Here is a 24,418-nt window from a genome sequence, read left to right as displayed (position 1 = left end):
CTGAATTTGATTCTCAAAAGATGGAACTCAGGAATATGCATACTTTCAGTTCTCCAAGTGATTCTGATGCTCACTAAAGTTTGACACCCACTCCTCTAGGATTATTTCCTGATTATTAAGCCTCATTAATATTTCCAACATCAGATACCTTCTCCCAAAATGTATCTTAATAATTTTACACATATCTACATAAGTACATGTGTACTAGTTACACCTGCCACAATAGACTGAATTCCAAAATAACTAGCTTTTTCTATTCTATGATCTATCTTCCCAATGCACTCAAAATATTTGCAATAAATATTTTTAAAATGACTATAAATGACCAATTCCGAACTCAAATTCATGATTTGTATTCTACCTTTTTAATAACATCCTTGAGATCTGCAGAGTTTAGTTTTCCAAGTGGTTTTCCATGTGGAGGTAATGGTTGCCCTGAGGCAGTCCTTGCTCCTGAGTTATGTCGGGCTCCCCATGTAACATAGAAACTATCTGTGGAAATAAAAGATATTTTTGTTTTATATGCATTGTTAATAGGAGAATCAATAAATACATAGCTTACTAAATTATTGTTAACTTAATTAGTCCAAATGAGATTATCCCCAGAAAGGAAAAGGGAAATTATTTTAAAGTATGCCTTAGAATGTAAGATTGGCCAAAATATAAAGATTTTCAACTGCATATCAAACTCTGCCTAAGAAATGACTGATGGTATCCTAGTCTATATTCCATTTCCTCGTTTCTTTCTCCCAAAATGAACTCCCTTCCTTTTACCTTCCCCTTAATCTTTCCCTTTTATTCTCAGTTTGTCCTATACTTCCCTTCTCCTTCTTCAGAATCTACATAAAATTTGTAAATTAAAAATAACATACATAAAATTGGCAAATAAAATAATCTAAAAACTCTCCTTGAGAAAAAACATAGATGTACCATGAAGAACTCTAAAATAAAAGAAAAATGAACAACAAAAGTTTAATTAGAAAACAAAAATCCCCCAAACTTCCCTTCCAAACTTCCCTTAAATTTATCTATAGCAGTTTTCCTGCCACCATACAAGGAAAATCTATTCACCATTCTATTGAACCTTTCCCTTCCCAACTCTTCTGGGAGACCATTCCATCAAGTATTCTCCTTGTCACACACTCATCTCTACACTCTCCTAAAATAACCACCTTACCTTCCCTAGACCCAAGCTACTTCATGTGCCTCTCCTTCATCATCACATTTCTTACATTATTTTCTATCTGTAGAGATCGCTAAACTAAAACTCTTATTTGGGAACAACAATGCAGCCCTAATCTCCAAATCTAAATCTTTTTTGCAGTCATTAGTCCAACATGAATTTTATGCATTTCCTTGAAGTTTTTTCCTTGTATCTACATGACTTTACTCACCAAGACACAATCACTACTCCTTTTCAGTTTTCTGCTTACCCTTTATATATTGATGTTCCCTTGGATCCAAATTCAGCCTTCTATTTTTTTAATTCTAAAAAGTCCCCTTGATTTATTTAATCTTTTTTGTGGGTTAAATTATTATATATATAAATACTTATATATATATATATATATATATAAATTTATATACCAAAAACTCACCTACTACTTCTCTCTAAGGCAAGTCTTAGGCTCTAGTCTAGTCCCATACTTTCAATTTTTAATACACATATAATTCATACACTCATTCATTAAACACATCTTTTGAGCACCTGTGTTTAACCAATGTACTTTCTGCTTAAGGTAAGTATTGAAAAGATAAACACAATTCCCACCCTCACAGATTATAAACTCTATGTAAATTTCCAAAAGACACTCAAAAAGCTTCCAAACATTCAAACACATATAAAAAACTAAATTATTATCTTTATATCTCATCATTTCTCACCTGAACTATCACAGTAGCCTTTTATCTTGCATCCCTGCTATAAGTCTCTACCTCCTCAAGTATATTCTCACTGCTAGTAGAGTTAACACATACAAAAACAAAACCTAATTGTGCCAAACCACTCTAATATCACATATAGCTTTCCTCTGTTCCCTTAAAAAAAAGAAAATCTTCTAATGGTGGCCCTTTGCATTCACTGCGCGAATCTCCTATCTGACTCTGTGCTATACACTCTAGCTTTCTCAGCCTCTGTTTCTTTGCATATTCTTTTTCCCTTGTCTGAAATACCCTTCACTTACTATCTTTATCCTTTAAAACACAGTTTGACCATTTATAATCATTATTAAATAAAAACTTAGGTATAAACTTAACAAAACATGTATAGGACTTGAATGATGAAACCTGAAGATCTAAATAAACAGACCAAATAAACAGAGAGAATTAGAAACTCAATGTAATAATCATGTCAATTCTTCCCAAACCAATATACAGATTTAGTACAAATCCTATCAAAATCTCAGCAACAATTTATAGATATAGAAAAGATTATTCTAAAATTTATATGGAAAGGCAAAGGAACTGAAATAGCTAAAATAACAGAGAAAAATATGCCTTATACAAATAGGAGGAATCAGTCTATCCAGTTTCAAGACTTACATAATAGCTGCAGTAATAAAAACAGTGTGGTAGCAAAAGGACAGACACATACATCAATAGAACAGAATAGAGAACTCACAAACAGAACCACATTACCAATTGTTGACAAAGGTGGAAAAGCAATTCAGGCAGAAAGCGTTTTTCAACAAATGGTGCTAGAGCAAGTGGACATTCATAGGTAAAAAATTGAATCTTGACCTAAGTCTCATTCTTTATACAGGAGTTAAGTAAAAAGGGACCACTGACTCAAATATAAACATGAAACTATAAAACTTTTAGGAAAAAGGAGAAAATCTTCAGGATCTAAGACTAGACAAAGAATCCTTAAACTTGACATCAAAGATCCTTAAAAGAAAAAATTGATAGGTTAGACTTCACAAAATAAAAAACTTTTTATCTTTGAAAGAACCTGTCAAGAGGATGAAGAGACAAGCTACAAAGAGGGAAAATATATTTGCAAACCATATATCCAATAAAAAACTAGTATCTATTAATATATTGATATAAATATCCTCAAAACTCAACAGTAAAAAAAAACACACAATCCAATTAGAAATGGGCAAAAGACAAGAGACATTTCGCCAAAGAGAATGTACAGATGGCAAATAAGTACATGAAAACATGTTGAACTTCACTAGGCATTAGCAAAATGCAAATTAAAACCATAGTGACATATCAATACGCACTTATCAGAATGGCTAATATGAAAAATAGTGACAACACCAAACACTGGCAAGAGTGAGCAGAAATTTCCACTCTAGAAAACAGTTTGGTAGCTGCTAAAAACAACTAAGTGTACAAGTACCATACAATCCTGCAATTGCGCTCCTTACCATTTACCCCATAGAAATAAAAATGTATGTTCACACAAAAACCTGTATATGACTATAGCAAGTTTACTCCTAATAACCAAAGACTGAACACAACACAGCTATCCTTCAATAGATGAATGGTTAAAGAAATAGCGGTACATGCATACAGTGGAATACTTATTCAACAATAAAAAGGAACTACTGAAACACACAACAATCTGCATGTATCTCCACAGAATTATGTTGAATGAAAAATAACATTCTTAAAATGACAAAGTTAAAGAAATAAAGGTGGTTTCCAGGGAGTGGGAGAAAAGCGCTGTGGTTACAAAAGGGCAACATGCTAGATACTATAGTTATGCAAATGTTCTATAACTTAACTGTATCAATGTCAATAACCTGGTTGTGATGCTGTACTAGAATCTGGTCAGATGTTACCATTGGGGGAAACCAGGTAAAATGTGTATGTGCGCTCTCTGTATTAATTCTTACAACTGCATGTGAATCTATAATAATCTCAAAAGAAAAAAATTAATTTAAAAAAAGTTTCAATGTTTCCTTAAAAAAGAATTTCTCTCTACCTCTTCTTTACTGTCTTTTATTCCAAACATTTTCAGAAAAGTGATAATTATAAAACACTTCATACTTGATTGCAATTACCACTTTAACCATCTATTTCCACAAATCCTTGTGGCATCTAAACATACTAGCAATAGATATCACTGTCAGCAAGGATTTTCATCTGTTTCTGCCATTAGATTACAAGCTTCTTGAGGGCAATGATATATCTAGTTTATTTTTTATGTATACGAGATTAAATGTTCTTATAAAACTAACCTTTCACTATGTGAAAATCCTATGTGCCTAGATCTAACATATGTCAAACCTGTGTTTTTAAAAAACCCTTTACTGAACAGCAAAATACAAAAAAAGGGCACATATTATTGACTCTTACATAGGGGTCTCTGAAAGATACCAAAACTCTACAGGATTCAATTAGGTGTCAATATTATATAATGCCCAAAGGATATACCACTTTCTTTGCAAGAAGAGACACTACTGACTCAATTTTCAGACTGAGAAAGATATCACCATTTAAGAACAAAAGCCTGTCCACACTAAGCCCTGAAGACTACAGGCCATAACGACATAAACCCTCACTAAAAACCACACAAACTCTAGAATTTATCAGGCTTCTCTAAGAAATTATCAGGCTTCTCTATGCATTTCATCCTGCCTGAGGTTCTCTTGTACTCATTTCCTGATTCCAAAACTCTGGCAGCACCTAGATAATTCCTCTGTCAATCTCAACATCCTTTCCACCATGTAATTATAGCCCTGAGACCACTATCAAATTTAGAAATGTACAATATATAGAATGTATTATATGAAACATTTTTGAAGCCTAGCTTTATACTCTATAAGAATAAACATGTTTTATAGACTAAAAGCAATTTTTTAGGAAATATTTCCATATTGGGCTCTTCTTTTATCAAAGACCCTCTCATCATGATGATTTTCATATTACATGCATTACTCCCATAGCAGTTTTCAAAATGCAAATTGGTTATTAAGTAGTAATACTTGCAAATACAACACAGCTGCTTTATCTGAATGGTGTCATACATTCTTTACCATAACAAAAGATGAAGCTGGTAACAAGAATATGTTAGAGTTCTGTGCTAATGACATTATGGGTAGTGACAGGAATAAGAATGGCCATTAGTCTTAAGCAAAAGGTCATTATAATCAAATATGGATTTTCTCAAAGATCTTTAAAAGTTTCATACATACATAACTGGTTTTTAAAAACCTTTTATTAAAATAATTTTTATATATTTTTTAGAGACAAAAATCTCACTCTTTTGCCCAGGCTAGAATGTAGTAGTGTGATCATAGCTCACTGTAATCTCTAGCTGCTGTGTGTAAACAATATTCTGCCCCAGCCTCCCAATTAGCACAGACTACAGATGTGTGCCACCATGCCCAGCTAATTTTTTTTTTTTTTTTGTAGAGATAGGGTCTCACTATGTTGCCCAGGCTGGTCTTGAACTCCTGGGCTCAAGAGATCTTCCTGCCTCAGCCATCCTCCTGCCTCAGCCTCCCAAAGTGCTGGGATTATAGGCATGAGCCTATGAGCCCAGCCTATTAAAATAATTTACATTGCAAATATAAAGCAATATGGCCTGAACTTCTGTTTTCCAAGAAGAAAATTATTGTCATTATATTTTGTTTAGAATGCAGTTACTGAAATCTAGCAAAAAAGACTGAGCAGTTCTTTATGGAAAAAAATAACACTAAAATTATCCACAGTTTTTTATTTGTATAGACACATAAAATCACGTTGTAGTCAAGAAAAATAACTTTAAAATTCTCATAACAATCATATATTTACATAAATTCTATTATATTACCTGCCATATTGTCTAATATATCTGAGCCCCAATCTCCTTGAAACACCGATGTTAAAATGTTGTCAAATAAATGAAGTTCCTTTGCACCAACGATTTTGTCACGAAATAAGCGCCGTGCTTCATATGCTACAATTTCTAACACATAATCTAGTGGATGATTTGAGGACCCTAAAAAAGGCAAAATTTTCTTTAATTGTAATGAAACTCAAAGGATTTAAAAATGGTCTGTTTAATAAAATATTAGAAAGAAATAGAGAGTAGGAATCTACATACCATAATTTTGGCATCAGATAAATAGAAGAAAAGGAAAAATAGTTAAAATTCATTTTGTCAATCAGTTGGTACATTTTTGTGATCACCTAAAGGCTATATTGAACACTATCAAGTCTAGTTGCTTAATAAAAATATCAATTCCAAAAAGTATATTAAATATGTTTTGGCTTCAAAGAATGATTTCTTTTTTCCCAAAATCAAGTTTTAATAGTGACAATCATACAAAGTTTGAAAGAAGAAATATATTATTTTAATAGTAATATTTAAATTTGATAATAATATTATAATTTTCAAAATATAATTACTGTTATCATACTCATTTAACATATCTACTACAAATAAAATATACATCATAAATGTATGCACATACACACACACAAAGATACACTAGCAAAACTTACCTCCTTCTAAATCATATCTGAATAAGCCAAGAACCCACTGGGTAAGAATGCAAGGAGTAAAGAAATAGTGACTATAATCATCAACTGTAAATTTGGCCCGCACCTAAAAAAGAAAATATAGTAAATAATCTTTCTATTTTCTTAAATTCATAAGCTATAAATTTTTCAGTCACCTTGGACTTAAAAGAATGCCAATTTCTACTGTATTTGAATGTAACTTATATCATTAGCTATCCTTATATTATATTTTATGCATTTAAAAACACTATTCTGGCCGGGCGCGGTGGCTCACGCCTGTAATCCTAGCTCTCTGGGAGGCCGAGGCGGGCGGATTGCTCAAGGTCAGGAGTTCAAAACCAGCCTGAGCAAGAGCGAGACCCCGTCTCTACTATAAATAGAAAGAAATTAATTGGCCAACTGATATATATAGAAAAAAAAATTAGCCGGGCATGGTGGCACATGCCTGTAGTCCCAGCTACTAGGGAGGCTGAGGCAGAAGGATCGCTCGAGCCCAGGAGTCTGAGGTTGCTGTGAGCTAGGCTGACACCACGGCACTCGCTCTAGCCTGGACAACAAAGCGAGACTCTGTCTCAAAAAAAAAATAAAAAAAAAAATAAAAACACTATTCTAAGAAGAGTTCATAGGCTTCAAAAGCTGGACAAAGTTGACCAAAAAAAAAAAGGTTGAAAAGCCTTGCTAAAGAAAGGAATTCAAGAAAAACTAACCTAACCTTCATAAAATGATGGTGGCAATTCCAAGGCACTCACAGATCTAAGCAAGAATCATTTTCTAATGGTGGAAACCACAGAGCTATCTTACATTCAAGAAGTCACTAAACAAATCAAAGTGCTTCTCCTCAATATATAACCAGTAAAGAGCCTATTCCTTCCTTTCTATGGACAGAGCCACTGCTGTAATTTTGATCTTGATCATTTAACATCTGAATTAATTTTTTAAAGTAAGTTGCTGCTTTCTAACTTACCTTGCCCCACTTTTACTCCAGTACTATCAAAAGCATCTTCTGCAAGCACTTCCATAATTTGCAAATGCTATTCTCTTTATCTGGGAGGAAGACCATTTTTCGTCTCCAGACTCTTTGTACATTTCTATTCATTTTTCAAAACTCAGATCAAATTTTGCCTCCTAAACAACTACCATACACAACAAAGTTATTTACCCCCTCCTCTGTGCTATCTCTGTAACTTGAACATACTATTATTAAATTTATCACACTACATTAATGTTTATATGACTCTAATCCTTCATTAGACTGTGAACTTCCAGAGAAGAGACTCAGTCATCTGTGCCTCCCTAGGACTACCACTGGCGAGCAAAGGTGCTCAATAAATGTCTTGTGCATCCTCAAAGCCTGTTTTCAAGTATATTCCCCACTTTATGAAGGAAGAATACAAGGAAAATCAAGACATTTCCTCATAGGCAAGAGGAAAGAAATAAACATTAAAGACTACTCTCATGTTTGAAGAAGACTGGAAGACAGAAACTGATAGAAGGTAGGAGAAAGATCTGGTTTTGGAAGTAAGATGAACTCCATTCTAAATATGCTAAATTTTAACTGACGACAGACTAAGTAACCACCACAAATCTATTCATTGAGCAAGTATTTATTGAGAGCCTATTAGACACTGTGTCATGGATACAATAATGCATAAGGCACACCTAGCACCTATCCTCACAGAGCTTTTGCTCTAGTAGAAAAATCTAATAAACAGGAAAGTAAAGCCTGGGCATCAACACGGAAGTCACAATTAAAGGTAGTCCTTTGAGGTTGCTACTAGAGGACATGAAAACTATAATATAAATGCATATATACCTGCTCATACACTTGTACCATAGATCCTGCTAAGAGATAAATTTTTGATGAAGAACCCCAAATAGAATGATTTTTCAGATTTTTATGTAGAACTGGTTCCAAATAGGCTCCATATATTGTTTGTAATTGCTCTCTTTCTGGGTAACTAAAAAATGACAAATAAGAAAGAAGAAAGTTAAAATAAATCAATATTCTAAATTATTTCATTGTTAAGTTACAGCAGTGGTTTCCAAACTGTGCTGCTCTGAGAACTAGATACCTCTGAGGCTTACCACCCAAGGATAAGGCCAGGCTCAAGTTCCCTATTCTCACTTCAACCCAATTTCATCTCAAAGTATCTACTATCAAATGCTGGGGGTCCTAGAAGAGGACTCAAAAAAATTATTTTAAAACATTATCATTTAAAAACTACCGATCTTTAGAAAGGCCAAAAGGAAAATTTTACTTAAAAAAAGGCATTCTGAATTAAGTATAGCCTGTACAAAGGGCAGTAATCCATGTCAGAACTATAAAAGTAGGACCAATACAGCAAATAAAAATCAAACCATTTTTCCCAAACCAAAATTTATTTCAACACCGCATAATTGATGGCAGGAACACTTCTCAAAATCTTAACTGACTGGGTAAAATTAGCATGAAAGCATATAAACAAGGTTTTGTAATATTCAAATATTTGTAACATGATATTTGTAAGTTCAATATAAACAGAGAAGACAGTGCCATAACCAGAAAATTTGGTAGTCCCTATAAAAATTATGGACCATGGAGACAGATACATGTATTAGGATTGATGCCATCAGCCATTAAAATGACCTATCTCTCCCTTGTTCAGATTTAAATTATCTTTTTAGTTATCTTCATAAAATTTGATAGTATTTTTTTTTCATGAACCACATAAAACATTTGAATCTAAAACTCACCATTCAGATTGCTGATACTGACATTTCAGAACAAGAACTATACAAAACAGTTCTATTTCTTTATGTATTTCAAATAAATAAGATGCTTTGATTAAAGCCTTTATCATACTAAATTATTAGCTATATTTAGGGAAGGGTAGGAAAAAATTTCAGAGCTAAAGTGTTTTTATATTTTTATATTCTATGTTTTAAAAAAGTATCAACTGATCCTTTAAGTAAAATGCAATTATATATGATGTTTCCTTAAATTAAAAAAAATTTTTAAAAACTAAAATACATACTCTATAGCACAAAGACGAACAATAGAAGTAAATCTGGTAGTAAGCTTGTGTCTTCCCAGTCTTCCTCCAGCTGACATAGAAGCCACAATTTGAATATTTTCTATACCAACCCATTCCAAATTCTCATCATAAAATCCTTGATATGTCAATACCTATTTGAAAAAATATATATTTCAAATGTTTTATACTTAAGATTTTCTAATAATGATAAAAGATATTTTTGCCTAAGTTTCCATTATTTCCAAACACAATCATCATCTTCTACCTAACTCAAGAATTTAAGATTGAAATATATCTTAAATTCTTATACCATTAAAAAATACTGTTCAAATCTCTGTGTTCTATTAATGTTAGGGTAAATTATCCTAGTTTTTAAAATGTTTCTGTCTCCAATAAACACTATAATTCAGAGATATTATAAATCTACTAGCAATTATCAAAAAAAGTGAAAAGTCAGAGTGAACATAAGGGAATTTTTTTCTATAAATATTTCACTATATTCTGCAGTTAAGCAGTAAAGTTAAATTTAGACCTAAATTTAGACCTAAATAGGCATAATGAGTTCTAAGAATTTAAAGTTTCTAGTAATAATAAGATGTAAATAACATAAAAAGGAAAAAATCTTTCACACTGAGAATATATGATCTCAAATCCTTATATAGGCAAAGAGGGAAACTAATGGGCTAACACAGCCAGAAATAAGGTATGACACTAAGTGTAACTGCTGTCAGTAGAATGCATACTTTAAAAAATGAAGGAAAATTCCACAAACTCCAACATCATCCCCAGCTTCTGCCTTCCTCCTTGTTTAAGCAACAAAGGACAGGTAATAGATGTAGAGTAAAGGCTGTTTCTATTCTCCCCGTCATATATCATCTTGACATAGTACTAACTTTTAAAGGGAGGAAAAACAAAAAAGGTAGAACTAGAACAAGATTAAAATGCTTCAGGAGTTTAATTTCCATGACACATCCAGGTAAAACTGGCCCTGAAGGAGGAAAGCAGATTTTCTATCTATAAGAAAAATTAATGAAATTAAAATATTTCTAATTATATTAAAACACTTAAAAGTGATAAGATTTACCTGTTGTAGGAAAGCCACTAAAGTACTGGTCCCCCATTTATCAAGCTTGGGTAGATTGATATCTTTTAAGTACAAAACAAGTCTTTCACAGTCTTTTGGTCTGTATACACGACCAGTATTGGTACTGATTACCATGCAAGTCTGGCTCAATTTCTGCAGGAGATGTCGAGAAGTAGTTTGTGCACTACAATGAACTGTAGCGATTTGAGTGGACCGTAGTTGGGAAAAGGCATACCTCAGAAGCATCCTATGAAAAATGCACGACATCTGACTTGATGAAATGCAACCAACAAAATATATGTTATATTCAATATAAAACTTGTATCTTATAAATACTTCAATTTCTAAAATATGTATGATGATGTTTAAGGGTAAAGTGGTAAACATGGATACAGTTTCCATAACTATCAAGGTATCTTTCTAACGTTTAGATGAGAAAAAAATAAATGCATATTTTAAGGCATTCTTAGGATGAGGTTTCAGTCCAAAAAAATCAAAGTTCTCAGAAGTAATCTTGTTTGATAAATATAGAATATACCAACTGTTTCCTCATGGTGGAAGAAAAGATGTTAAGATTTTAAGTTCTCCTAATTAAAAAAGAATTACCATGATTTTACAGAATTTTTTAAATTACTACTCTCCCACTAGAAATGTGAAACTAATAATCCATGGCTCCTTTATTTCAAGAAACTGTGCTCCATAGGCACTAAAACTAGGCTGAATTCTACTGACTTAAAAGCTATTTTTAAGGAGTGAATGTGAAACTAGAAATGTGAAACTAATAATCCATGGCTCCTTTATTTCAAGAAAATGTGCTCCATAGGCACTAAAACTAGGCTGAATTCTAACTGACTTAAAAACTATTTTTAAGGAGTGAATTTCAAGATTCAAATTTTATAACTAACACTAATAGTAATTTCTGAATATATCTAAGTTATTCATTTTTTGTTGTGATTATATGCACAGATTCTTTTGGAGAGTATCTTTTCAGATTGTTCTCTTTCCATCAGAAATCACATAGCCTGGCAGAGAAAGGGACACCTTCTTTTCCATAGTCATTATTTTTATATGTAATGAAAATAAAAAGAATCCCCCATGAAAATGTAAATGCTACTTTAACCAAAATAAACATAACAAAAGCTGTTAAATCGTATGGTGGGGAGGGTTAAATCCACAATATACACCTTTATAAACATTTTTCTTACCCTTTGCCACATCCTTCTGGTCCTACAAGAATGAAGGGCTGTTTAGTATTAGAACTCAACCAAGGTTTGAAATAATCTAGACCTCGCTGCATGTCAGGAGTCTGAATGACTGGAAGAGTGTGGCTATTACTGAAATCATCAGCAGTCAAGTTTTCTGGCTTCTTCAGCATATAAGATGCTAATCGTTCTCTACTGGAGTCATAGTAGGTATCCATTGGTCTGTGAAAGTCTGGAGGAGATTCTCGTGCCCAGTTAAAAACCTTAAGAGGAAAAAGGTTGTGATAAGTTTTTACATACTCCAGGGTATATGAAATTTTTTAATTCTTCAAAGTACATGTCCCAAAAGTGAATCATCTTAGTTCAAAAAAAAGTTCACAAACACTAAGTCTGTTCTGTAATTAAAGTTAACATCTTATCTCAAGTGTTTTTCTCGAAATGACCATGTAAGCAAATGAATAAAACTATAGAGGATGATGAGTTGGTAGATATTAATTCACACACCAAGATATATTCAATTTTAATGGAGTTCTTATGAACATCAAATCACAAATTACAGAATGCAGAAATTCTAAAGCCCTTCATTTTAACCATATTTTGGTACTGCCCATTCCAGTGTTACTACCACTGCTCTCAACATGTTATTCTTCTTTCTAATACCAAAAACTGTTATCTGTGCAGGTATAAACCAGAGTTAGCTCCTAATGCTACTCTTCAACACATTTATTCTAAACTTTAACAGGAGAGTATCTGCTTAAACGCAGCACAGAGTACGGCATTGAGTGGTAACAAAGAGAAGCATCTGGCAACAGAGGCAATAGGATGACCATGGAAGGGGAAACAGAATAGAGAAAGCAATAAATGATGCTATCAAAGAAGCAAAATGGAAAAAAGCTGCCATATAATACTGGAGCCAACCCAAAGGAATACATGCTCAATTATTTCCATAGAGGCCAATTGGAAGAAAATTCCTCATTGTGTAGAATTCAGCTTTAAAAGTAATTTAGCTAAAATGCAACTTTTATATATATTAAAGAATCAATTATTAATCCATCCTAACATTCCTAATTGCTAAAACTGTTCTAGTTAAAAACATGATTTAAAAAACTACATTCGGCCGGGCGCTGTGGCTCACGCCTGTAATCCTAGCTCTTGGGAGGCTGAGGCGGGCGGATTGCTCAAGGTCAGGAGTTCAAAACCAGCCTGAGCAAGAGCGAGACCCCGTCTCTACTATAAATAGAAAGAAATTAATTGGCCAACTGATATATATATAAAAAAATTAGCCGGGCATGGTGGCACATGCCTGTAGTCCCAGCTACCCGGGAGGCTGAGGCAGAAGGATCACTCGAGCCCAGGAGTTTGAGGTTGCTGTGAGCTAGGCTGATGCCACGGCACTCACTCTAGCCTGGGCAACAAAGCGAGACTCTGTCTCAAAAAAAAACAAAAAAAAAAAACTACATTATTCTAAGATTAAAAATGAATGAAATAATTTATTTGTATAGTTAACTAAGTTCAAAAATGCTAACTTCAAGAAAATATGGTTCAAATTTTAGCTTATTAAAACATTATAAAATGTTAAGAAATTATCAAAAATAATAAACTACTACAAAGGAGCAAACAATTATATATACATATATAAATGCATTATTACTCAATTGAATGCATAATTTCAAAATTTTAAAGTTCTATACCTTATACTTACAAATTAGTGTATTTGGCAGTCAATGAAAAGTTAAAGTTTTGATTGAATACAGGCTTTAAATATGCATTACCTCTTTGGTGAATTCCAAACGTGATTTTATGTTGAGATTTCCACCAAGTCCCCTTATGAGATTAATAATAAATTGGTCATGATCTTTGCAGCCATGTAGATGTGACAAACCATTCATCACAGTCCCAACCAAACTTGTTTCTACCACATAGTCATTCTGTTGATTAAAATTGATGGTACAAACAAACAAAAGGCAAACATTAACCAGTAAACTTAGAACCATACAGACTGACATTCACATATCTTTTCAAGGACCACCTTTAAATTCATCCCTCTATTCAAGTTGTAGGAAGTTTGGATTTCATTATATATACATATATATGCTTTTAAAATAAAAAGTAATGGTGAAAACACAATTATATATTTCTAGTTATAAGTGCTAGAGTCCTGAAATAGATGCATGATTTATTTACTTCCCAAACCTAAAGAATACAAAAGAAAAGGTAAGTTAGTGGCACTGGGCTAAAAAGAATAGATGTCCATTTTCTCTTGCTAATAAAAAGGAAACTAGAGTCAAGAGATAGATTGATGGCACTGGAAAAGAAAGGTTAAGAAAAGCAAGCTTAAATGAAAAATCATTTGAAGCTTTCTCTGTAAACAGAATTCTAAAATAAAATTTTGGGACTTAAGTGGTGTAGATGGCTTAATCTGAAGGGGCCTCTGGTAAGTGTTGGGCAGTTCAGAGGAAAAATACTTCTCACAGTCTTTTCATAAATATTTACTGAGAATCAATCATGCATTAGGATATGTATGTGGTGCTAGGTATAAAGAAAAGGTGGTGCTAGGTATAAAAAAGAAAGGTGGAAACAGAGTCCCTGCTTCTCATGGAACTCAAGCATAGTAGAGGAAATGATTAACAAACTGTGGTAAGACTGGCTGGGTGTGGTGGCTCATGCCTGTAGTCCTACCACTTTGGGAGGCTGAGGCCAGGAGTTCGAAACAGCCTGAGCAACATAGTGAGACCCCTGTCTCTACTAAAAAAAGAAATTTAAAAATTAGTGTGCCTCTAATCCCAGCTATTCAGGAGGCTGAGCCAGGAGGATTGCTAGAGCTCAGAAGTTTGAGTTTGCAGTGAGCTGTGATGACACCACTATACTGTAGCCCAAGCAACAGAGCAAGACTCTATTTCAATACAAAAAGAAAAGAAAAGAAAAACTCGTTGTAGTAAGAGCTATAACCAGCAGAACAGAGTGTTGGGAGAAAGGGTAGTTCAGGGCTTCAAGCGCAAGCTCAAGAGGGCTCAAGGCTTCTTCGAAAAAGGTGACATTGGCCAGGCGCGGTGGCTCACACCTTTAATCCTAGCACTCTGGAAGGCTGAGGCAGGAAGACCGCTTGAGGGCCGGAGTTCAAGACTAGCCTGAGCAAGATCCCAACTCTACTAAAAATAGAAAAATTAGCCGGGCGTGGTGGCACATGCCTGTAGTCCCAGCTACTTCAGAGGCTGAGGCAGCAGGATTGCTTGAGCCCAGGAGTTTGAGGTTGCTGTGAGCTAGGCTGACACCACGGCACTCTACTCAGTGCAATAGAGTGAGACTCTGTCTCAAAAAGAAAAAAAAGAAAAAGGTGACATTTAAGCTAACATTGAAGGATGAGCTCTATTAGATCATGCAGAAAACATAGCACACACAAAGGCAAACTTAGTGCAGTTAAGGAATGAGAAGTTTCCATGCCTGAGTAAGCAAGGAAACAGTGGTTTAAGTCAGAGAAATAGGTAAAGGCCAGAGAACAGAATGTATAGGCTATGGTAAGTAGTACAAATTTTATTCTGTTTTTAATATGTGTTTTATAATACAGTAAAATGATATAATTTATACTTTTAAAAGATCACATTGCCTCATAATAAATATTTTTGGAAGAAAGAAGAAATGGGAGGAGAAGGAAGAAGGGAAGAGACAAGTAGAAATCCAAATGGTTATGTCTTGCTAAGAGTTCTAGATTTTAAAGGCAAGATGAAGGAAACTTACATATTTTAAGATTGTCTTATTTACTGAATTAATACAAGAAAGTAAAGTTCTATCTCACAGGCTGAGGAAGACAAAAGAAAAAAGAAAGCAAAGTGCTAGTTATAAACACAATTTCAACATTTGATTAGGGTGTCCATTATAGTATATACCAAAGAAGCTGAGCATAGTAAACAAAGTGTAGAATAATAAGGAAGGAACATTTACACTCTATATGTTTTAGATTAATGAAATAAATATCTGCTGAAATGATGCTATAATGTAGGTGTCAGGTATTTAATCAAGGACAATACTATCATTCATTCACTACTCTCATCACATTTGGTTCCAGGGATGCAATAAGAAGCATTGATAGGCTTGGCCCTCCCTTGTCTAAGGTGCTTATAGTCGAATATAAACAAGCAATTGTAATATAGTTGGTTGGTGTTGTATGTTGCTACAAAAGCACAAAGGAGACAGTTCAGTCAGACTGGGACTGGTGGGAGTGATCCCTTTTTTGAGGCCTCTAGAAAAACCTATCTCGTTTGCATCAGCTCCTCACAAATCTCTATTTCTCCACCTTTCATTCTCAGAGTCAGAAAAGAAAATGTCTGAGAAAACTAAAGCAAGATCTCCCTTTTTCTGTCTCTTGGTCAATCCAAAGTATTGACTCCTAGATCAAATTCAGATTAACGATCAGATACTTTCAAAAAACTCACTGCTATTTATTTTATGCTTTCATTTTTCATAAAAGCAATGAAATAAACATGTAGAATATCTGAACAATCTCCATGGCTTTCTTTGCATGCTAAACTTCTATTCACGCTTCATATTCAAAATCAAGTATGATCTCCTGTTCAAACCTCTTCTAAAAGATGGCAATATTCTCTTCATCCCCTGTTGGATTGTGATTACCTATTTGCATGTCATTTCCCTCAATCAGATAAATTCCTCTCAAGGAAAGGAATCTCTTCCTGATTTCCACCTCTCAAAATCTCTCTAGTATTATGCTTCACATATATTAGAAATTCAATATATTTTTGCTAACTAAACAAATGTTTTCATCATTATTACAAATAACTCATCATCTTTTTTCTACTTTGGAATTAGCTTCATATTTTTTTTTGAGACAGACATTTTTTGTCTCTAGACTCTGTTGCCCGGGCTAGAGTGCTATGGTGTCAGCCTAGCTCACAGCAACCTCAAACTCCTGGGTTCAAGCAATCCTCCTGCCTCAGCCTCCTGAATAGCTGAGACTACAGACATGTACCACCCCACCTGGCTAATTTTTTTCTATTTTTAGCAGAGACAGGCGACTCGCTTTTGTTCAGGCTGGTCTCGAACTCCTGACTTCAAGCAATCCTCCCACCTTGGCCTCCCAGAGTGCTAGGATTACAGGCGTGAGACACCACACCGGCCTTCATATTGTTTTTAACATGATATATATGTAAGAATTTATGGACATATCAGTGCGATGTGACAGCAAGATGGTTTGCTAGTAAAAATTATAAAGATATTCCAAGATTCAAGACTTTTAGGTAAACTGAGTGAGGTATTGTGGATGAAAGAAGTAAAGTGTTCTAAGATTAACATAATAAAAAATTATGATAAGAGAGATAGAAGGTCAGCAGTGGCATCTACCTGTCCCTTCATCCCCACATTCCAGTAGAGCTCTTTCACAAGGCAGCTAAATGTAAATACCAGTTTTAACCATTATACTTCTTGCCTCGATTAGTTAGGAAATATTATGGTTGATTTACCTGCTTTAGAACCCACTGTAAAGCTTTTTCAAAATAATCTCTAATCCAGTTTTCAAGATTATTCCTATATTTAGCAGGCTGATTCCTCAACCAAGATTTTATCAAAGAATTAAGATCTGTCTCTTCATCACTGAAACATTAACACAAACATATAAGAAATTATTAAGAAGACATTTTCAATTTACTTTCAAATAAGTTTCTGTCCAATAAACTTTATTCCATGCATATATTTTATTTGCTAGCATACAAGAGCTGACTTTAGTTACTTCTGTATGTGTGTATAACACAGTTACTTCTGTAATATATACATACATATAGCTGTACATACAAATATATACTATTTTCTATAGAATATAAACAAGTTATTTTCATCTATTTTATTACAACTATACACTAAAGAAGTACATATCAACAAGTTAGCCTAAGGTAGTCTAAACCCTTCCTACTAAAAAATACAGAATCTCAAGTCCCATTCACTCCAGACCTATAGAAGCAAAATCTTCATTTTAACAAGATCCCTTGATGATGCAAATGGACATTAGAGTTTAAGATGCACTGTTCTAAAGTGTAATATAGATCTTTAAGAATAGTTTTTCTCTATTCCATACAAATCCAACTACCTAAATTCCCATGCCACTGTTAAAACCAAAAGATCTTCCTAAAGTAAAATATAATTCTTAGCAAAATATGTAATTATGTGAGTAAAATCCATGATTGCAATTAAATATAATATTCACATCTTATTCAAAATTATACCTTATATAATTATAGTAAAATTCAGATTAACAACTCAGATTAATAATTTCAATATTGACAAGGGCTCATGATTTTGTCATGTATTTCCTATCTTCTACTATTGTTTCATAGCAACAACACTAGTAAATACTGAGCCCTTGAATTTCTCCTCTCACATTTTCTATTCAGTCTAATATGAAAAAGAAAAACAGAAAGATCAAAAGTTAATAATTAAATTACAGTAGATCATCTCAAAGCTGCCAAACCAGACTCTAAGCTCCTTCAGAATACTTTCTTTCTTTTTTTTTTTTTTCAGAATACTTTCTTATCAATGCCTATGGAGACCACATGTCTTGATTGGTCCAAAACAACTCTGCTTCATACCATTTGCCCCAGCATAATTAATAACAACACTGTATTTCACTATTAAAAGGTCATTTGGCCTATCACATAGCAAGTGTTCAACAAATACCTGCTGAAGGAATGAATGAAACCTAAAATTAAGGTATAAACTAAACACATAGCAATCAAAAATATTAATAAATATTTGTATTTTACAAGAAACCATATACATTCATTATTCATTACACCTCTCAAAAACAATACCTGGTTCACCAATGATTTTCAAATCCTCTATAGTAATATGTGGTCTTTTTTCTCTGCTAAATATCTATGCCATCTACTTACTGCTTATTTCATTTATATTCTATCTTATATAATTGTTCTTGTATTCATTTTGCCTACTGTACTTGAAAGCATTTTCAAAAACAAATCCTCTATAAATGTTAGTTTTACTACTGTCTTGCTCTGTTTCTCCTAAAGTGCCTAACTTAATGCCATGTACATAATATTAATAGATACTCAACAAATATTTTAAAGTGTAACTGAAAACTTACCTTTATTCTGTTTTTCTCACAAGGTTATAAGAATACATTGAATAAATACAATACATTGTGTGAGAAGACTGCTATGAAAGCTATAAACTCCCAATTATATTATTTTTAATAATATCCCAAATATCAACTGAAGTTTATGACTAATGTAAATGTTTCCTATAACACTGTCAAAGAAGTAATGAAATAATTTTTAAAACACAACTTGCACCAACTTGATTACACTGTCATATCATACAACACCTAAAATAACTTCAAATGGCCCTAAAAGAGTCCAGCAGTTTATGTAGGCTGATAAACAACAAATTCTAAAACATAGTAACAAATTCTAAACGTATAAATAAACAACAAATTCTAAACAAATTCTAAAACATAAATTCAAAAGTAAAATAAAACTTTTTTACTTATGCCAAAATGTTACTCATTTTGGGAAATAATATTGGTTCACATGTCTATACTCTGGTTTGTGACTACTATACATGATATCTAAAGTTAGTTAATTATGTGTTTTTGCTCTTTAAGCCTGTTCCAAATGCACTAAAGAAGAAAGAAAATATTAAGAAGTTTTCGATTTGTAAAATGAAAAGGTTGGACCATAACACCTATTAAACCTTAGTTAGCCCTAAAATTATATGAATCTAAAATTCTATGATTAAAAAATTACTACTTAGCTTTAAATTATTAGCCTCTACCTCATAATTAATATGTTCACGTCTCTGAACTCAATCATAATATTTAAATAAAATAAAGAAGAAAAGTTAAATACTTGCTATTTCTCTTAAACAAAAATATTTAGCCATTATAATACAACTAAGCTGCTAAAATAATTTAATTATATAATAAAAGAGGAACTCTCTGAATGATTTAAAACCTGAGAAAAAATAAGTTAATCATAAATGAGAAAAATAAAAAAAATTTTTTTTGAGACACAGTCTCACTCTCTTGCCTGGGCTAGAGTGCCGTGGTGTCAGCCTAGCTCACAGCAACCTCAAATTCCTGGGCTCAAGTGATCCTCCTGCCTCAGCCTCCTAGGTAGCTAGGACAACAGGTATGCACCACTATGCCCAGCTAATTTTTCTATATATATTTTTTTTTAGTAGAGACAGGATCTCATGCTTGCTCAGGCTGGTCTCAAACTCCTGAGCTCAAGCAATCCTCCCACCACGGGCTCCCAGAATGCTATGATTACAAGCGTGAGCCACCATGCCCGGCCTGAAAATAAGTATTTATACATTATTTACACTATACTTATTTTACTTAGCTATGAAACCAGGGTAGCAACTGCAGAATATTCTAATATAATGTATGTAAATGCTCTATGACTTACCTAATAAAGATCATCCCCATTCTAGATATTGTGGCTGGTGAGGCACAACTTAAATCATGAGTTTCAAATACAAAATTAACATTTGGGCCAAACTGAATTCTTTCTCCACTGGGCATAGTTAGCAGTCGATTATCATCCAAAACAGAATTCAGAGATTCTATCCACTCAGGATCAATATCACCATCACAGATAATCCATGAGCTGACATCTATTTTCAAATCAAAATAATAGAGTTAAAATAAAAATATATGCAATGATAGTAATTAAAAATAAGGAATAAACTAATTGTCTCATCATTTAGAAGTGATTTCCAAAAGTATATATTATTTCATATTACTGAAGCTGAATTTAAACAAAAAGTTGAAAAAGCTGAAAATTTTCATATGAATTTGTACTACAAATGTGGTGAACAATCCTGGCTCAGTTGGCCAAAGTCTCAGTTATATATCCTACAATAATGCTTTATTTATCTTATAAACATATGGAATTGGTAATCTCACTAAAGGAAAATGTGGTGTGCAAGACTTGGGTATTTCTACTCTTATGAGACACCTATAATATAGTCTTCAGACCTTTGTCTTCTACCATGTCATGAGAATGTATGAATGCTTGCTTTGTAAAATCTCTCTTAGACAATACAGAAAATCCAATTCTCAGAAGCCTACATGAGAAATAAAAAATTCACCACCATCAAAAGTTTTTGATATATAAAAAGGTGAACTCGAAGAGGGAAAAGCAGTGGTCAATTGTACATAGAGTCTTTACAGGAAAAAACCTTTTTCATCCACCCTTCCTGTAATAAAATGGGAGTAGTTCAAGTTGCACATGGACCTTTAAACAATTCAAAGAGGAAAATGTCACCAATGAAAGTGTGAGAAATACATAAACGGTAATATCTGGTTTTTACTTAATGTAATAGTAAATAGAAAATGAAGAGACTACATTAAAAATCCCCTCCAATGTCTTAGAGTTTCGATTCTTTCACTCACTGCCTTGGACAAATAACTATTAATTAAATTATGACCTGGCAAAAAGAAGGGAGTCTCCTCTGATTCTAGCCAAAAATTCTCTTAAAAATCAAGTAAAATAAATTGAGACCAAGAAGTCCATTGTTTGACCACTTAAATTTTCAAAGTATTCAATATATTGTACTTTATTCAAACTGATGAGTGAATGCTCATACACACTAAATTTAACCCCAAACAGAAATTTGTCATCTTGCTTATTTATAAGGCATTATATCAACTCACCAAAGATTTTATATTTATTCAGTAAATTAATCTAGTTATCAATTACAATTCAACCAATTTACTCTAAGTTTCTACTATATTAAAAGTAGTTATAGAGCGTTAAGTCAAAATGATAGCATGATATCCAGATATTACCCTTTATGTATTTCTCACAAAATGATAGCATTAATACCTTCCAAAGCAAAATACCAAATGTACAGCATTTGAAGGCAGTTTATGGTCCTATATAAGCCTTGATAAAGATATCATTATAGATAGATTCTATCTTTCTCTAAGAATTATTAAGTAAAGCAATGAATTATACATAGAGACCAACCTGGAGGTTCCCGAACGACTTGACGAGCACTATTTGTCAAAACACCATCAGACCACTCTCTTGTATCCATGTCAATATGTCCTAATAATTGATATCTAGGCATAGCTTTGGGATTCATAGTGTATTGTTTTACAACTTTGCCAATTTTACAAAGTGCTGCTCTTAACATTCTCCAAAGGGTTGATTTGCCAGCACCACTTGGACCAACAATAACAACTCCCATCCTCTGGCGTAATTGTTCATACAATTCTAAAGCCTTTTTGATCTAGTAGGAAAGAAATATGTTCATATATGGTTTAAAATAATCAATCACACTCAGTTCTGCTTTCACTCTACAACAGTTGTTCTATTCCAACATGTAAATTAAGCCTTTGATTTCTTCAGTGGAAGATAAAGCCTCAAATAAAACAATACCTAAATAAACCAGAACAGTTACAATATAAGCTTTAAATTCTTCAATATTTCTTTGAAAGAAACAAAGGTGGTTTCCAAATTTTTGACAACACAAACGATATGGATTATTTTCTTTGTTCATTCATGCATTCATTCAAATATATTCATTATTTTATGAGAAAGCGAGATTTAAATTGAAAGATAAAAAGATAAAAGATGAAGGATAAGGATAGTTAGTAAGGAATTAACTAGGAAAATAAATCAATCTATTATAAAATATTCTTGATAGCTACCTGATTGGATATAATTTCATAATTGGCCTCTTCAAAGACTTGCTTTAATGCAGCACTTAGTTCAGCATATTCTACTTCTTTAAAGTCAATTCCAGGAAAGACATCTTTAATCAGTGCATCAAACCGGGTGCAATCAGCAAACGTAAACTTTGACATTGTATTAAGCCTCAATGCTTGTACCACAATATGACTTTCATTAACTAGAGAAAAAGTTTCATTTTAAAATGATCAATTTAATGACTATAAAAGTTTTTAAGTATTATATAGCCTTCATATGCATTATTAATCATTAAATGACACAATAGACTTTATTAACATTTATAGACATATTACATCATGTGAATCAGCAAGCTTACCTTACTATCTTTTGACTGCTAAAAGATAAGTAACGCTAAGTAGAGTTATAAACTTTTTCCATAAATTTGGGATTTCCCAAATCCCACTGATTTGAATCCCAGTGTACCCAGACTTTAATAATAAAAGTCATTAGCACTTATCTTTGCATAGTACTTCACCTTTGATATTATATCATGTCATCCTTATAACATCTCTAGAGAGGAGGTAAGAAAGTATTGCAATTATTATTATAATTTTACGTATGGGAATGTTAAGTCTCTAAAGGTTTAAGTGACTTCCCTGAGAAGATACAGCAGTATGTATGTATTATGGCTGGGATTCAAATCCAGGTAAACTAATTCTACATTCAGGTGTGTCTCTAAATATACCAATTTTGTCTCCCAGAGAGTTTATGTCCTTAGACTAAAAATTAACAAACTGAGCAGCAATCTGATCAGCCTTGTTCGAAAATGATTCACAAATCCATTTTTTTTTTTTTAGAGACAGAGTCTAGGCTCTATTGCCCCAGTTAGAGTGTAGTAGTATCATCACAGCTCACTGCAACTTCAAACTCTTGGGCTCAAGCAATCCTTCTGCCTCAGCCTCCTGAGTAGCTGGGACTACAGGCACATGCCAACACATCCAGCAAATTTTTTCTATTTTTTAGGAGAGACAGTGTCTCACTCTTTCTCAGGCTAGTCTTGAACTCTTGATCTCAAGCAATCCTCCTGCCTTGCCCTCCCAGAATGCTAAGATTACAGGTGTGAGCCACCATGTCCTGCCCACAAACCCATTCTTAAACCAAATGCAAATACTGATATCATTGCCAGAGACTCTTATTTTCAAGGATATAAGCTGATTGATAACATACATAAACAAAGTCAAAAAAAACTATTTTTCCTAGCTCTCTGGGAGGCCGAGGCGGGCGGATTGCTCGAGGTCAGGAGTTCGAAACCAGCCTGAGCAAGAGCGAGACCCCATCTCTACTATAAATAGAGAGAAATTAATTGGCCAACTAATATATATACAAAAAATTAGCCGGGCATGGTGGCGAATGCCTGTAGTCCCAGCTACTTGGGAGGCTGAGGCAGGAGGATTGCTTGAGCCAGGAGTTTGAGGTTGCTGTGAGTTAGGCTGACGCCACGGCACTCACTCTAGCCTGGGCAACAAAGCGAGACTCTGTCTCAAAAAAAAAACAAAAAACTATTTTTAGCCTGGCATTTCCTTATAATTGCTTAATAGTGCTATGTTTAAGTATATAGAGGCTTGACTGTTCTAGAATTTATTTCAAGCACTGATCTCATAAGCTATATTTATTTACTACAGGTATAGTGTAAATATTTGTTACAAATTATGAAAGATAGGTAGCTGAAAAATAGTAATTTAAGCACTTCACAAAATATATCTACCCTGGCATATGCCAACCAAATAATATAGTTAAAATAGATTCCATTTTTAAGATATACATTTTCATCATTTAAATTTCAAATGGGTAATTTCATATAGTCCTTTTTTTCTATGCTGCCTCATATTTTCACAGTGTAACTGAGTTTTTAATAGCAACCTGAAGAGACTAATTATTTAGCCTTTCACGAAGGTGCACATCCATGGGTGGCAAGAATCATTTATTTTATGAGAATGAAAA

General features: G+C 33.3%; 1 protein-coding gene across 3 annotated transcripts in view; it reads right to left on the bottom strand.

The window, feature by feature from the left end:
* DYNC2H1 (dynein cytoplasmic 2 heavy chain 1) overlaps positions 1-24,418 on the bottom strand; it is a 264,459-nt gene that overhangs the window by 186,439 nt on the left and 53,602 nt on the right. For 2 of the 3 annotated variants that reach the window (XM_076002468.1, XM_076002469.1), the window contains exons 37-48: positions 22,438-22,637; positions 21,752-22,016; positions 20,186-20,393; positions 17,231-17,360; positions 13,532-13,687; positions 11,763-12,022; positions 10,558-10,804; positions 9,474-9,625; positions 8,273-8,417; positions 6,442-6,544; positions 5,768-5,935; positions 362-492 (exon numbers count right to left, since the gene is read on the bottom strand). In XM_076002468.1, the coding sequence (XP_075858583.1) occupies positions 362-492; positions 5,768-5,935; positions 6,442-6,544; positions 8,273-8,417; positions 9,474-9,625; positions 10,558-10,804; positions 11,763-12,022; positions 13,532-13,687; positions 17,231-17,360; positions 20,186-20,393; positions 21,752-22,016; positions 22,438-22,637 (2,165 nt within the window). The remainder of the gene's footprint in view (positions 1-361; positions 493-5,767; positions 5,936-6,441; positions 6,545-8,272; positions 8,418-9,473; positions 9,626-10,557; positions 10,805-11,762; positions 12,023-13,531; positions 13,688-17,230; positions 17,361-20,185; positions 20,394-21,751; positions 22,017-22,437; positions 22,638-24,418) is intronic. The other variant, XM_076002470.1, reaches the window with a different exon arrangement.

Source organism: Microcebus murinus, chromosome 4, assembly GCF_040939455.1.
Source record: "Microcebus murinus isolate Inina chromosome 4, M.murinus_Inina_mat1.0, whole genome shotgun sequence".
Classification (NCBI taxonomy): domain Eukaryota; kingdom Metazoa; phylum Chordata; class Mammalia; order Primates; family Cheirogaleidae; genus Microcebus; species Microcebus murinus.
This window is presented reverse-complemented; position numbering and strand designations above follow the sequence as displayed.